Below are 14957 nucleotides of genomic sequence, written 5' to 3' on the forward strand. Positions count from 1 at the left end.
TGTTTTATGACTGTGCTTTGTTTTTAGTGCTTTGTTTTTTACAATTAAAATATGTTTTAATCTTTTTGTTGGTAAACTCCTCATTTAATGAACTATATTCGTAAGAAAATGTGGTATGATTGCCAATAAGACAATTCTCTATCCAAGACTTGTTTTCGCTCAAATGTCCTACGCTTATTCTTATTTTCGCTCAAATGTCCTAAAATTTAGGCGCTCAAATGTCCTATACTTTGGCGCTCAAACGTCCTTTTTTTTTCGCTCAAATGTCCTGTCAATGCGCTCAAATGTCCATTGCCGTTATTTTACATGTCCATTATTCAGTTAGTCTGTCAGGTATTTAAGACTAAAATACTTTATATTGGACTTGCAGTCATACATGGACATATGGTCACAAATAATGACATGAAGGTCCTTATAGATTTTGAGGTCACTGGATAGATTTTCTTTAGGCCCTGTAAGAATTCTTCCTCATGCTAATAGAATCTATACAAGACTTTCCCCCCAAAAGACTGTGGTTAAAATAGTTTTTTATGTAGGCTGCAGTTAGTCTAAGGTCAAGGTCAAGGTCATTGTTACTATTATAATTAATAGACCAAAATGTGTACAGTAAACTGTTTCAATGATGCGAAATCAAATGCTTTAAATGTGTTTGCATCCTTATTCTGATTTATTACCCTATATTATGAGAAGAAGATTCATGTTGATTTCTATTGATTTTGAGGTCACCTTGTTTAAGTTCAAGGGCAAGGTTACATACGATAGACTGAAATTTGTAAAAAAATTGCTGTTTCTGGATGATATTATTTATTAGGTGCTAAACTAACAAGGATATGTGGGCACACATGATGAGAGGAGGATAACTTTTAAATCTGAATGCACTGTGCATAAGGTCCAGGTCAAAATTACTAAAAATACAGTTTGTTTATGTTAGATAATATTATTGTTTGAAATCAGCTGCTCTACCCATTTATGTGGGGGACATAGATACCTCAGTTTTTGTAACAAATTTGTTTTGCTTACAATTTGGAAAATAATGTAGTTTTCAAAATGAATAATTTGAAATAAAGAGCTAAAAAAATCTCAAAACTAATTTGATTATACAGCAAATTACTTTTGAGCTTAGTTTTGTAAACACTTTCTGAGATGACCATATTAGAGACATTATCATTTAGCTTTGTATAATGCACTAAAATATCATTATAGCGGGTATTGACAGGTTGTTGTTAAAGTTAATACTAATATTATGAGTGAATTTTCTTTCAGGTTTTGATATGATATTCAGTTTGTCAGATTATGCAAATATTTATTATTTACACCATAAACCATACAAGTTTTAACCAATCTTTTTTGCTACTGATTAGTTCAATCATGGAAGTATTACATAATACTTCCATGGTTCAATTAATTAAGGACTTTTAGATCAATTTAAACAGGTCAATTCAATTGATTTTGCCTTTGATTCAGAATTTCTTCCATCAAATTTACCAAAAAAACCTAACTTTATAATTCATATATATATTAAAAGAAAGGAAAAGAAAATTGGTTAGAATATGTATATTTTAGGTTGTAATATTTTTTACAGAAAACATATGATGTTTTATTTACATTTTTGCAGTTGTATTATTTTGTATAATGAAATATTTTTTTACAGGGCTGATGAGTTGTTATATACATAAATGTTTTAAACAAGCAATGCTTAAAACATGAATTACATTGGTGATAGCCATTTTGTGTTTAATTTTGAGCAGGCTAAATGCTGATAGAGAGTAGCTTCATTTGAATTTTCTTGCTTTTCGTCATACCATTAAAAAATAAGAAGACAATATATATGGATTGATAAAAGCTCCAACAATATTAGAAGGAAGTAAACATATTTTTTTTCCTTTCTTGAAATTTTACAAAAAAATTAAATGGGATTCTTTTTACAGTAAAAAGAAAAACAGAATAAGAATCTTCTGGTTGAGACAATAAAAATAACACTTTTTACCCCTTTGGCAAAGTTTTACACATAATGACATAAATTCAGCCTTAAATTGAAGAAAATCCTTTTTTTTTTGGCTGCATAAACAGTTTGCAGTTTGATGACCTTAATAGAAATAGAGTAACTTTTCGTCATTTGTTTTGTTCAGACTAGCTTTAGCAGAAGATGAAGTTAGAACTTTAAGATCAAAAGCAGGGCTGTTAACAGATTACGATACACAAGTTCGCCGTTTACGTGATGACATTGCTCTCCTTACAGCTAGGCGAGACTCACTTTTAAGAACATCAACAATTAAAGATAAAGATGATTCATTCTTATCTTCAAAAGATGAGTCTAAACGCAACGGTCCAGGGTAAGGCAGTTGTTATGGAGACTAACAATGTCATTGCTTTTGCCAGCTTCCTGCCTTACACTTTAGTCCTGCACTTACATACTTGCTATTAATAGTAACATGTTTTATTGTCATAATCAGAATTAATTCTTTCATCCCTATTTTTGGTGTTGGCTTTTTTGCTTTGATATTGTAATTTTCAAATATATATTTATTTTCTCAAAAGTTTCAAGAAATTTATGAACCGATTCTTTATAGGGATGATTGGATTAAAATATTGAAATTTTTAGTGGTATATATACATGTATTAATAACATAATGTATGGATGTGGATATTATTTAATTTTAGAATTATATGTAAAGGGAATTTAATCTTTTGTTTGTGAAATGTAGAAACTTTATTTTATGGTGGCTAATATGAAACAAATTAATTTATCTATTTATAGAACATACTTACTCTTAACATATTTTTTGGTTTTCTCTTTCTTTATGTTGTCAGAAATAGTTCCGTCTTGCTAAGCTATGTGTTAATTTGTAAACTTTTTGTAAAATCAATAGTTTCCTAACAAATTCATGTTGTCTGTAAAAATTAAAAACTTATATTTTAAGTAAAATGGAACGCAGAAAATGCTCAAAGAAATTTGCATAAATACTAGAAATATGAAGCTAAGTTTTTAAATTGGAGATAAAAAATAACCGTGTTTTATAACAATTTTCCCATATTAAATAACTTTTTATTGAACGTAATGTGTTTAATTTTAGAATACAATAGTAGTTGGGTTTACTTAGATTTTATTTTTAATTGTGTACTTTTTAAAATTGATTATTATTTTTTTTATCATTATTTTTAATTAATTTCTTTAATTTTTAAACTTTTGATTGCATCTGTGTTCATGTATTTTTACAGTTTTTGTGAATTTAATAGACTTTTCAGTAAAAAAAGTTTTAATCACAAACAAAAGCGTTTCATTCCCTCTGCATGAAAAAGCTCTTGGCCAGAAAATTTCAAAATATAATTGACTTGGAAATAACTCCTTCTTGAACATACGTAAAAAAAAATTAACAGTAATATGCAATTTTCCTTTTGGGACAGTATTTTGAAATTGTTTGGCCATAGATTAATCTTAAGCTTGTGAATAAAATAATTAAAATTGCTGTTTGCCCTCAAGTTATTTCTTCCTATCGTCCATTTTTATAGGCTCGCTGACGCACAAGATGAGATTGTCAAATTACGTGCAAGATCAGGTCTTATTGATACATATGAAAGACAAGTAAGGAATCTCAAAGATGAACTCTCATTGTCTTCCACTAAAAAGAGCTATTTGGATGGGTAAGATTATGGCCATCAGCACCTTTATTTCATGCTTTAATTGTTCTTTCCTTCATTTTATTCTCTTTCTCTTTTAAAACCACGTACCAAACTTAAGGTGGAAATAATATAAAAAAAAATCTTTGCACATTTGGTTTATTTCATGAGTAAGCTCCCTTTATAGCAATGTGTGATACTGTGTTCACTTGAATTTCAACACTTGTTAGACTTTTATATAGATTTCTAACTTCAACCTCACTGCATGGGTATGAAAACATCTAACATTAGTGATATTATATTCTAGAAAAGTAAGAAATAATGAAGAGTGGAAAAGATTAACTACAAAAACATTACTTGATTTTAAGTTTTAATTTAACTAATTAAAAAATAATGCTAAATCTGCATATTCTCTCTTTCTCATTTAAATGTAGATTTTCTGCTAGTATAATATAGATCTATTCTTGTATAAATTATTTGTTATTTCCAATAATACTGTGTTCACACTACATGGCGTGTTTTCATTTTAAAATTTGGAACTTACTAATTGCATGATGAATTTTCACACCAGTATTGCATCACAAATATGTATGTTTCTAGGTTGCAGACACTAGAGCACAATGAGAAATTTTTTTTTTAATAACAAATTTTATAAACCAAAAGGTATAATGCCTGATCAGTCTTTATGAACATGTTATGTGAACACTGTAACATAGAGTGCATTTGATGAGGGGGAAAAAGAAGTTTGGATATTATAATACATATTTCATATCTGGAAGTGAAAAAATTTACAGGAAAAATTAAATCTTTCAATAAGAAGATATATATGCAGTCGATAAAAAGCATTCTTATTATTCTAAAGAATTTTTATTCTGATTAAAATTACTGTTCTTTTTAAATTATAAATGTTTTCTTTACTGTTAACATTATAGAATTAAATCTTTATTTTTAAGCAGAGATGTGTACAGCAGTTTGAACTCCTATCGTTATACACCACGAGTAGGATCACCTCTGTCCATTGACGATCCTGTACAACGTGTCAGACAACAGAATCTCATCTCACGATGGAACGATATGTTCTCACAGGATCGTCTGGATGCTATGGATACACTCCGTCGCTATTCAGATGATTATGAAAACAATCAAAGAATCATCTTCCTAGCTTTACAGGTATGGGATCAAATATTATATAGTATGAAGAATAGTTTCAATAAAAATACATTATCGTTTAAATTTATAATTGTATATACAATAGATATAAGAAGATGGGGTATGAGTGCCAATGAGACAACTCTCAATCCAAGTGACAATTTGTAAAAGTAAACCATTTTAAGTCAAAAGTACAGCCTTGAACAAGTATCCTTGACTCACACCGAACAGCAAGCTATAAAGGGCCCCAAAAATGACTAGTGTCAAACCATTCAAACAGGAAAACCAACTGTCTAAAATTAAAATTGAGAATGGAGATGGATAATATGTCAAAGCTACAACAACATAGAGAGACAACAGCCAAAGGCAACCAATGGGTCTTAACAGTCTAATCTATTATATTTTAAAAACAATGAGAAGCAGTATCTTACTGTATGTACCGGTATGTTCTTTTTTGTGTATGTATTGTTGATGTTAATTGTTTTTCCAAGCCTGTCTCCTGTGATTAAGAATAAACAAAATTGTTTTGTAAAATAGAGTCAAGTAAGATACTGTTTGTTTCATGAATTAGAATCACTGTGACCTGCTTATTAGAAATATAGTATAAACCTCAAAGAAAGAGAAATCATATAAAAAATTTTGATTTTCCCTTTTTTATGGATTTTTACAGGAAGCATTCAGTGTGGCTAAGTGTGCTTTCCGTCAGTTTAAGATGAAAGTCCGAGCAAACCTTGCAGCTACACACATTGGTCCAGAGACTCTGGAAGAGGCAGTCCAGGACTATGTCAACAGAAATACAGACCTTTATGATCTTCCTGGAATGGTTGCTGTAAGTTTTCTATACAAAGGGAAATAACTCAGGTTTTTTCAATGTTTAAATAAGCCAATAATAAAAGGTATATTTTTTGAAAAGGTTTAAAATAGCTGGTTAACAAATTTTCGTCAAAATTCACTGTGGTCAAAACTATCATATATGCTTGAGATTTATATTTCTCAAAATAGCATGACACTAAAATGAGTACTCTTATTGACTGAAAATTATAATTTGAGATGGCAGGTTAGAACTGCAACATTAATACATGAATATAACTACTCTTTTTGAAAAATCATTATGCACTTTAAATATTTGAACTTTCTTTTATAAGGATGTATTGAGAGGATTGAACAGAAGTCCAAAGATCTATCTTCCACCAGACTCTACCTTTGCAGTCGTTCAACCATTTATCAGAGAAGCCTGTAAACTTGCCTGGCAAATGAGTGCTCTGGCCCACCCACTTGATATTGCAGTGGCCACTGATGCTGAACTCTTTGACAACAACAGGTAACAACATATTATATCTGGCCTATTTGATATTTATAATTGTTTCTATACCTTTTTTTTGCTTAAACATCTAATAACAGACATCCATTTGAAATGTGTTTCTTATGTTAACTTGTATGAAACTAATTTGGTAAGGGACTTGGATCCAATTCATATAAAGAAACATTTTTTTGATTGGTCAAGAACCAAATCTACCTTTTGAAGTTCTCAAAAAATGTCATTTCCTTCAACTATCTTTTTACAGTATTTAATAAAAAGTTTGCACTGTAATTGCTTTACACAATAAGTAATTAATTATATCAAGTTTAATATTTGCTAAATCTTCCTACAAACAACCCATTTTAAGACCAATCAATATATCTAAGTAATTTTTGCTCTTAAAAATAAAACACTCCTCAGAGAAATTTTCAATATTAATACAATTTGTTTACAGATACCGCAGAAGTTATGATTCTGAGTACACAGCTCCATTAGTAAACCATCACATCTGGCCTGCCCTGATGCAGGGATCTAAAGTTCTAATGAAGGGAGAAGCTTGCACTCGTAGAGGAGCATCACTGGTAAGTCAGATTAAATTCTTAAAGTCAAGTACATGTTTACCTTAATAGTATAAAAGACGAAGAGGAAAACTCAATAAAAAATGAATGTAAAACAACTGCGACATCAAATATAGGGTGAATAATTTTCCGTCTTTTCAGCTGTATTTATAAGGCGGGGATCAGACCTTTATCTGGACTCCGGGATCGAGTGTTTTTAAGCTCTGGATTTCCCGATCTGGGAATTCTGTTTTGGAATAAGGGGATTTAAGTTTCTTTAAATTTTAGACCTCTGGATTTCATGTTTTTAAGCCCGGGATTTTGGGATCAGGACCCCTCCAACCACCCCTCCTATAAGTGGGAAGTGGGTCTGAAATGGGTACAAGCTACTATGTAATATGGACATTGAAGAAACTTAATTATTATTTAATTGTTTTTTGAAACATTAACAAGTCTGTGAAACTAAAATTTGATTTGAAATAGAAGGGAATTAAATTTGGTAAACACTGAGTTTTTCTTGTCAAAGTATATTTTCATCTTTAAGGGAAAAATAAGTTGAAGGAGATTACTAACTGTATAAAATCACTTGCACGTCATATAATCATTATGGTGCAGTTTTCATCCCTATATGTTTGAAATTGTGTCTGCATTCCTTTAAATGTTTTAGACCAAATAAAAAAAATGTGTGTTTTCTGACTGCTGTCTATTTATATCAATTGACTTTCAAATGATTTTGATAAATTGTAGAAAGAAGAAAGTCAACGTTTTGCATTAATATATCTAATTTTTTTAAAATCCTGAAAAAATGTAAAAATTCTTTTGATGGATACACACATTTTCTAGGTCTTAATTGTCATCATCATTCTTACATCATCTCAAAATATAAGATAGTCACATGATATTATTTTAAAGAAAAAATAAATACATGTATGACAAAAACTGGTTGCATTGTAAACAGTTTACAGGAAAAAAATTTGTAGAATAATTACAAATGTTTTAATGTTTTTTTATCACAGCCAGTAGAGTATTACCGCGTTGAGGTAAACATTCTTTAAATAAATTTTATTTTTTGTACACTTTTGGTGAAAGAATATTAAAAATGTGTCAATATAGTTGAACCTCATTTTCCCTATAAGAATGTTATCAAATTTGTTAATGATAAGCATAAATGATTCTTCCATTAAATGATTTATTTTACTATATAAACTAGTCTTTCTTATCATTATGTAGATAGCTTTGTAGCAGGTATAAGAACAGATTTATTTTATAATTCTAAATAGTTTCTGCTTGACCAAATTAATGTAAGAGAAATAAAAAGTAAATGTATATTTTAAATAACTTTTCTTTTGACTATTTTTTTTTACTATGTATAATCAAAATATTCAGTTATTGAAATAAACTGGTGAAAATAGTCTTATCCTAATAATTTTCAATCATGACTACTCATAAATTTACAACTTTAATCTTCCATTTATTTAAAAATGCTTTAATATTTAGAAAATTGAGATTCCTCAGAACTTTTATATGGTCATAAAATTCAGTAAAAGGCTTCTGCTTGCTTTTTGATAGCTTTGTAACAAACAAATCTAACCTAAATATTAAGCGTATAGTTCTGAAATATATGAAAAAAGAAAATACATATTAAATTCCTAGACATTCTAAGAAATGAGGTTCAACATTTTACTAATAGTAGATTTTTAGTTTTAACTTATTGTATTTTTAAACTTTTATATAACAATTTTTACATATTTGAAGCTTGTTGAGAATTATGTCCCATCCCATTTTATGAATGTCGTTTATTTTGTCAAAAATTTATAAACCATACTGGTAGTATTCTAACATTAAAGCTGAACTAAGGAGACTTATGCAGTTCAAAAACCCCTCATCTTGTTAGACAGAGATTCAATTGGTTTGTCAGCTTTTTAAAATTAATATTTATTTAATGCCTTCTTTTTGTTTTCAGGGAGCTAGTAGGAGAAGCAGAAGCAGATCTCGATCTGTAAGCCCAAGTCTGCGTGCACGATCCCGTTCTCGTTCAATGAGCCCATCTCGTAGGGCTCGTAGTCGTTCCCCAAGTCCACGACGAATTGCAAGTCCGTATAGTTCAGGTCGGTTGTAGAAGAGACTTCTTACTTCATAGACTTTGGCTATCTGTTTAGAATTTCTTCATAGTTGCACTGCAAACTTCATTATCCATCTTGTCTTTGTATATGTAATCCTTTGTACATTATTATGCACTTTTGTGTGATGACCAATTTTTTTTTAAATCTTCATTTTGTCTTAACATGGTTCATATGAGCTGCACACACACTGCACCTTTAATGTCACTAAAATTTGTGTTATCAGTGAACACTAAAGGAATTTTAAATGATTTATTAAATTTTGTCAAATTTTGAGAATATGAAGACCCTGGGATTTGAGAATGTCATTTTCTAGCACTTTGTATATATAGCCTCTAAATTACACAGCATTTTTATTATTTATTTGTAACCTACTTTTTTATGCATGTGTTTTTTTCTTTTTCTTTGTTATACTCTTATGAATTTATTAAACACTTTAATAAATCATATAGTTTGAAATTGTGAGCATAGTTAGAAAAAATAATGGTTTTGAATTTTAAATGCACATTACAAGATGAGCTGCAGATTCACACACACACTCAGTTTTTTGTTTTGAAAGATGCAAACCATTTTTTAGTAAAAGTATAACTTCTTTTAATTGTGCACTTTATTCTAGTTTGCACTCTATACTAATTTCATAACATACAGTTCATTGAAATTCAAATAACATTTAATGAAATAAATGGTAAAGGTTTAACATTTTATTTTTTTGTTGTGAACTTTAATCAGCAATCCTAACATTAAAGTGTGTAACTTAACTTTTGTTACCAAAGTCACATATGTTCATGTGTGATCTAACCATTTGACCTTGACATTTCAGATCCACTTTTCTAGATGCAAGTAAAACAGATGATCCATGTTATTTAGTTGACAATATACAGATATGTTGATACCATTTGTTAATGTTGTTATTGACAATTATTTATTTGTTTGGTAATGTGATCTGTTGCAGACATACATGTCTATATTTGGTATTGTCATGTGACTTGTCGCGGACGGTCAAACTTATCTTGGTACTGTAGAAGGGGATGTTGGTTTTGTGTTAAATGTGAAATACTGTGTTGTAGTAAGGGTTCTAGAGTGAAGCAAATATAAAAAGAATGAATTTTTAATTTGTGTGTTTAAAGTACAATGTTAACTAGGAAAAATGTGAAAAAAGTTTTAAAACGTATGAACTCTGAAACTTTTTCCCCACTTCAAATTTAAGGAAAGATTTTAAAAATTCAACTTTAATTTGAATATTCCATATCAGACCAGTTTGAATAACAAAGAATTTGATATTTAACAACATACACCTAACCATTTGAAGCTTCTTAACATGCTCATTATGAAAATTTTGGACAACATTAACAGAAAGTTCTTAATCTAACATTTAGTTATGACATCCAAAATAATGTAACAGTTCACAATATTCAGTTATAAATATGTATTTTAATTTATTTATATTTAATTGTTAGTGCTTAATATTGTTACCATGGTTATTGAGAAGTAAGATTCTATTTGTTGACATTCCAAAAATATTATACCTTTTTAAATGTAGATTGTTGGTTTTTTTTCCGGATAATCAAAAATTTGATAAGGGGTAAAATCATGCAAGACATTACAAAGATTCTTAGTCAATCAGTTCAAATAGGGAAATTCAAGAGGACAATCCCTATAGCATTCTGTTAAGGTGCTTTTGGGCCAAACTTATACAACTGTGATACTTATTTTATTTTTATACAATTTAAGAAAGATATTATTAGATTTTTACAATTTTTGTGATTTTAGAAAAGGGTTCCGTCCATAACTCTAGCCATTTCAGTATAATCTAATTTGTTGAACATTGTTTTCTTGTGATATTTTAATAATTGTTTTTATATTAATCATGTTTTCATTATTGTAGAATATTTTTGTTAGTGTGTATTCTATACTTCAAGTTTGAGATAGATCTGTTTTGGAATTTTTACAAAAAATAACAAAAATATTAATAGGGTTTTTAGATTTATGTTTATGTGTGCATATGAAAGTGAATATATTTTAGAAAAGCATGATTTGTTTGTTAATTTCATTGATTTTTCACACGAAATTTGAAAAATGATGTAAAATTTCATATTCTGTTTTTTAGCAAGGGGAGATAACTGCATCATTTTCTATACTTCTAATTTCAGATTTATTTTTTTGGGGTGGGTTTTTTTCCAAACTTTTTTTTTTCATTTTGTTATTTTTTTAAACTTTCTTTATATATATATATATAAAAAAAATAACCTAAGTATGTTATAAAAAAAAAAAGATTGAAGAAACTTTTGATAATACTTTTTTTTTTTTTTAAATAATTTGATAACTGAAGCAGAATATGATATTTTATTGACCAGGTTCACCAGGGTTGGAAACAGATTGTAGATATATTTTGCAAGATTTTTTTTTCATATGCAGTTATATTTATATTATTACATATATTTATGTAGAGTTTTATAGTAATAAAAATAAACAAAACGCTTTACTTAATATTTTAAATAGAAAGGAAATTTGATGTTATTTTATAAAATTGAAAGAAGTAACAACAGGAATTTGTTCTTTCTTGATGGATAAATAGTTTTAAGAAGATATGGTATGAGTGCCACTGAGACAACTCTCCATCCAAGTCACAATTTGTAAAACTAAACCATTGTATAGGTCAAAGTATGGCATTCATCACAGAGCCTTGAATCACACAGAACAGCAAGCTATAGAGGACCCTAAAATGGCTTTGTAGTATTTGTATTTGTATCCATCTGATGAGTTAAGCTTTTTTCACTTGATTTTTAGCTCACCTGGCCCAAAGGGCCAAGTGAGCTTTTCTCATCACTTGGCGTCCGTCGTCGTCGTCCTGCGTTAACTTTTACAAAAATCTTCTCCTCTGAAACTACTGGGCCAAATTTAACCAAACTTGGCCACAATCATCATTGGGGTATCTAGTTTAAAAAATGTGTCTGGTGACCCGGCCAACCAACCAAGATGGCCGCCATGGCTAAAAATAGAACATTGGGGTAAAATGCAGTTTTTGGCTTATAACTCAAAAACCAAAGCATTTAGAGCAAATCTGACAGGGGGTAATATTGTTCAACAGGTCAAGATCTATCTGCCCTGAAATTTTCAGTTGAATCGGACATTTCGTTGTTGGGTTGCTGCCCCTGAAATGGTAATTTTAAGGAAATTTTGCTGTTTTTGGTTATTATCTTGAATAATATTATAGATAGAGATAAACTGTAAACAGCAATAATGTTCAGAAAAGTAAGATCTACAAATAAGTCAACATGATCAAAATGGTCAGATGACCACTTTAGGAGTTATTGCCCTTTATAGTCAATTTTTAACCATTTTTCGTAAATCTTAGTAATCTTTTACAAAAATCTTCTCCTCTGAAACTACTGGGCCAAATTTAACCAAACTTGGCCATAATCATCATTGGGGTATATAGTTTAAAAAATGTGTCCGGTGACCCGGCCAACGAACCAAGATGGCCGCCATGGCTAAAAATAGAACATAGGGGTAAAATGCAGTTTTTGGCTTATAACTCAAAAACCAAAGCATTAAGAGCAATCTGCCATGTGGTAAAATTGTTTATTAGGTCAAGATCTATCTGTCCTGAAATTTTCAGATGAATCGGACCACCCGTTATGGGGTTGCTGCCCCTGAATTGGTAATTTTAAGGAAATTTTGCAGTTTTTGGTTGTTATCTTGAATATTATTATAGATAGAGATAAACTGTAAACAGCAATAATGTACAGCAAAGTAAGAACTAAAAATAAGTCAGTATGACCAAAATAGTCAATTGACCCCCTAAGGAGTTATTGCCCTTCATAGTCAATTTTTAACAATTTTCTTAAAATTTGAAGATTTTCAATAACATTTTCCACAGAAAGTACTGTTATAGATAGAGATAATTGTAAGCAGCAAGAATGTTTAGTAAAGTAAGATCTACAAACACATCACCATCACCAAAACACAATATTGTCATGAATCCATCTGTGTCCATTGTTTGATATTCACATAGACCAAGGTGAGCGACACAGGCTCTTTAGAGCCTCTAGTTATAGTTTGTTCTTATGTTGTACTGTTACACCATTGTCCCAGGTTAGGGGAGGGTTGGGATCCAGCTAACATGTTTGACCTCACCACATTATGTATGTATGTGCCAAGTCAGGAGCCTGTAATTCAGTGGTTGATGTGTTGCATATTTTATTTTTTCGCTCATTTTTTGTACATAAATTGGGCTGTTAGTTTTCTCGTTTGAATTGTTTAACATTGTCATTTTGGGGCCTTTTATAGCTGCTCATTGTTGAAGGTCATACAGTGACCTATAGTTCTGTGTCATTTTGGTCTCTACTGGAGAATTGTCTCATTGGCAATTATACCACATTATCTGATGGGTAGTGGTTATTTAAGAAAGATACCCAGAACATCAGGAAGTAAACTCAAAACTGTATACTTACAAAAATAAAATCGCAAAATTACTGACTCCAAGAAAAAATAATAATGGAAAGTCCTTTACGATATGGAAAAATTAAAAGCTTAAAACACATCAAATGAATGGAAAACAACTGTCATATTCCTGGCATGGAAAAGGCATTTCCTTACAAGGAAAATGGTGGTTAAACCAGGCTGTATAGCTAGGTAAATCTGTCACTTTATGACTAGCCTAGAATGCATTATACTGAACTCAATGTGTGAGCAAAACTGACAGACATAATTATTAGAATTGTCAAAAATTAGGGTGCAGCCGTCAACATTCTGTTATAATATTAATCACTTAAAAACAAATTACTATTTCAACAAAGAATATCAAAACTGCATATTGACACTCTTATAGATAAAGTAAACAAGCAAAAACGAAATACAAGATATAAATATACCTCTAGATCAATAACACAATGACAGAATGTATAAATACTGAGCTACGCCAAAAGTATATATAAAAAAATGGACTAAACAATGAAGGTAAACCAAGAAATAAAAAGAATACTATAACACTTTATTAAGATGAATAACACATCATTACCTAGAATCTATATACCTCAAAACCATCCTGTACTATTGTGAAGTTGATATAAAATATCTCTCAACAATGTTTTGGTATTTAGGTAAACTTTAATAAGAATAAGAACATGATGTTCTTTTACATAACCTTGGTCATCAACATTCTGCTCAGACTCCAGTCTTATAAAGTCTTCAGTAGTAGCTGCATGACACGGTAAAGTAAAATATGCCTTTAATGTTACCTCCCATCCCTACATTTATTTCTGCAACAGCCCTAATAAATTTACACGATATACAGAAAGATGACTGAAAAAACAGTCTGTGATGAACACTGGCACGTCAACCTGAACATTAAATTGGGGCATCAGTGACAGTTATCTTAGTTTATGTTCATGAACTTTAAGAGTGCACATACTGAAGTGACTAGCCTGTTTTACTTACTTAGTATTTAATTTATGTTGAAAGTCTAATGTAAAGGTTTTACTACAAATATCACCTAAACTTCATGCTATTTATGATCCATGTAAAAGAGGTTAATGTCCCATGAACTATACAACACACCATGCAATGGATATAGGTCGCCTATTGCTTATACTATCTGAAATAGATAAAGAAACTTTTAAGATCAATCTATGAACCATAAAAAGGTCAAGGTAAGATGAACCATGCCAGACAATTTGGACACTGCAATCAATTGATACATCAAATATAGCTTACCTGTTGATAAAATCAGACAAGACATCAATGAAAACTTATCATTGACTAATAAACTGAAAAAGAGGTGCAGGTCAAACAAACCAGTACACCTTAAAATCAATCCATACACCAAATATAGTTGAGATTCTGCTTAAAATATCTGATAAACAGACAAACCGTGAAAATCTAAGCATTGGTCAATGAACCATGAAAATGCAGTCAAGGTCAGACAAAATCTGCCAGATACACCAAATACAGCAGATTTATTGCTCATAGTTCTAGAGAAACATCAATCGGGGAAAAAAAAACATTACTGGTAACATTGACAAATGAACCGTGAAAATAATGTCAAGGTCAGATGAAACCTACAAGAAAGACATGTAAACCAATTGACATTTCAGAAATCCTAATGAAGGTAAATTTAGTAAAACACTTCTAACATATGGAATTTGTCAAGTAAGTTGTGTTAATAGAAATAGACCATACGTAAATGCACCTATACATGTAATGTACAAGATT

General features: G+C 30.1%; 1 protein-coding gene across 21 annotated transcripts in view; it reads left to right on the forward strand.

Annotated features, from left to right (window-relative positions):
- LOC139485458 (mitochondria-eating protein-like) overlaps positions 1-11219 on the forward strand; it is a 22171-nt gene extending 10952 nt beyond the window's left edge. For 2 of the 21 annotated variants that reach the window (XM_071269950.1, XM_071269948.1), the window contains exons 5-13: positions 2130-2333; positions 3511-3642; positions 4572-4788; positions 5438-5596; positions 5913-6088; positions 6522-6648; positions 7641-7664; positions 8588-8732; positions 9565-11219. In XM_071269950.1, coding sequence (XP_071126051.1) covers positions 2130-2333; positions 3511-3642; positions 4572-4788; positions 5438-5596; positions 5913-6088; positions 6522-6648; positions 7641-7664; positions 8588-8732; positions 9565-9578 — 1198 coding nt within the window. In that variant the 3' untranslated portion in view covers positions 9579-11219. The remainder of the gene's footprint in view (positions 1-2129; positions 2334-3510; positions 3643-4571; positions 4789-5437; positions 5597-5912; positions 6089-6521; positions 6649-7640; positions 7665-8587; positions 8733-9564) is intronic. The other 19 variants (XM_071269952.1, XM_071269951.1, XM_071269955.1 and 16 more) reach the window with 10 other exon arrangements.
- Positions 11220-14957: the final 3738 nt, after the last annotated feature.

Source organism: Mytilus edulis, chromosome 8 (assembly GCF_963676685.1).
Source record: "Mytilus edulis chromosome 8, xbMytEdul2.2, whole genome shotgun sequence".
In the NCBI taxonomy this organism is placed as follows: domain Eukaryota; kingdom Metazoa; phylum Mollusca; class Bivalvia; order Mytilida; family Mytilidae; genus Mytilus; species Mytilus edulis.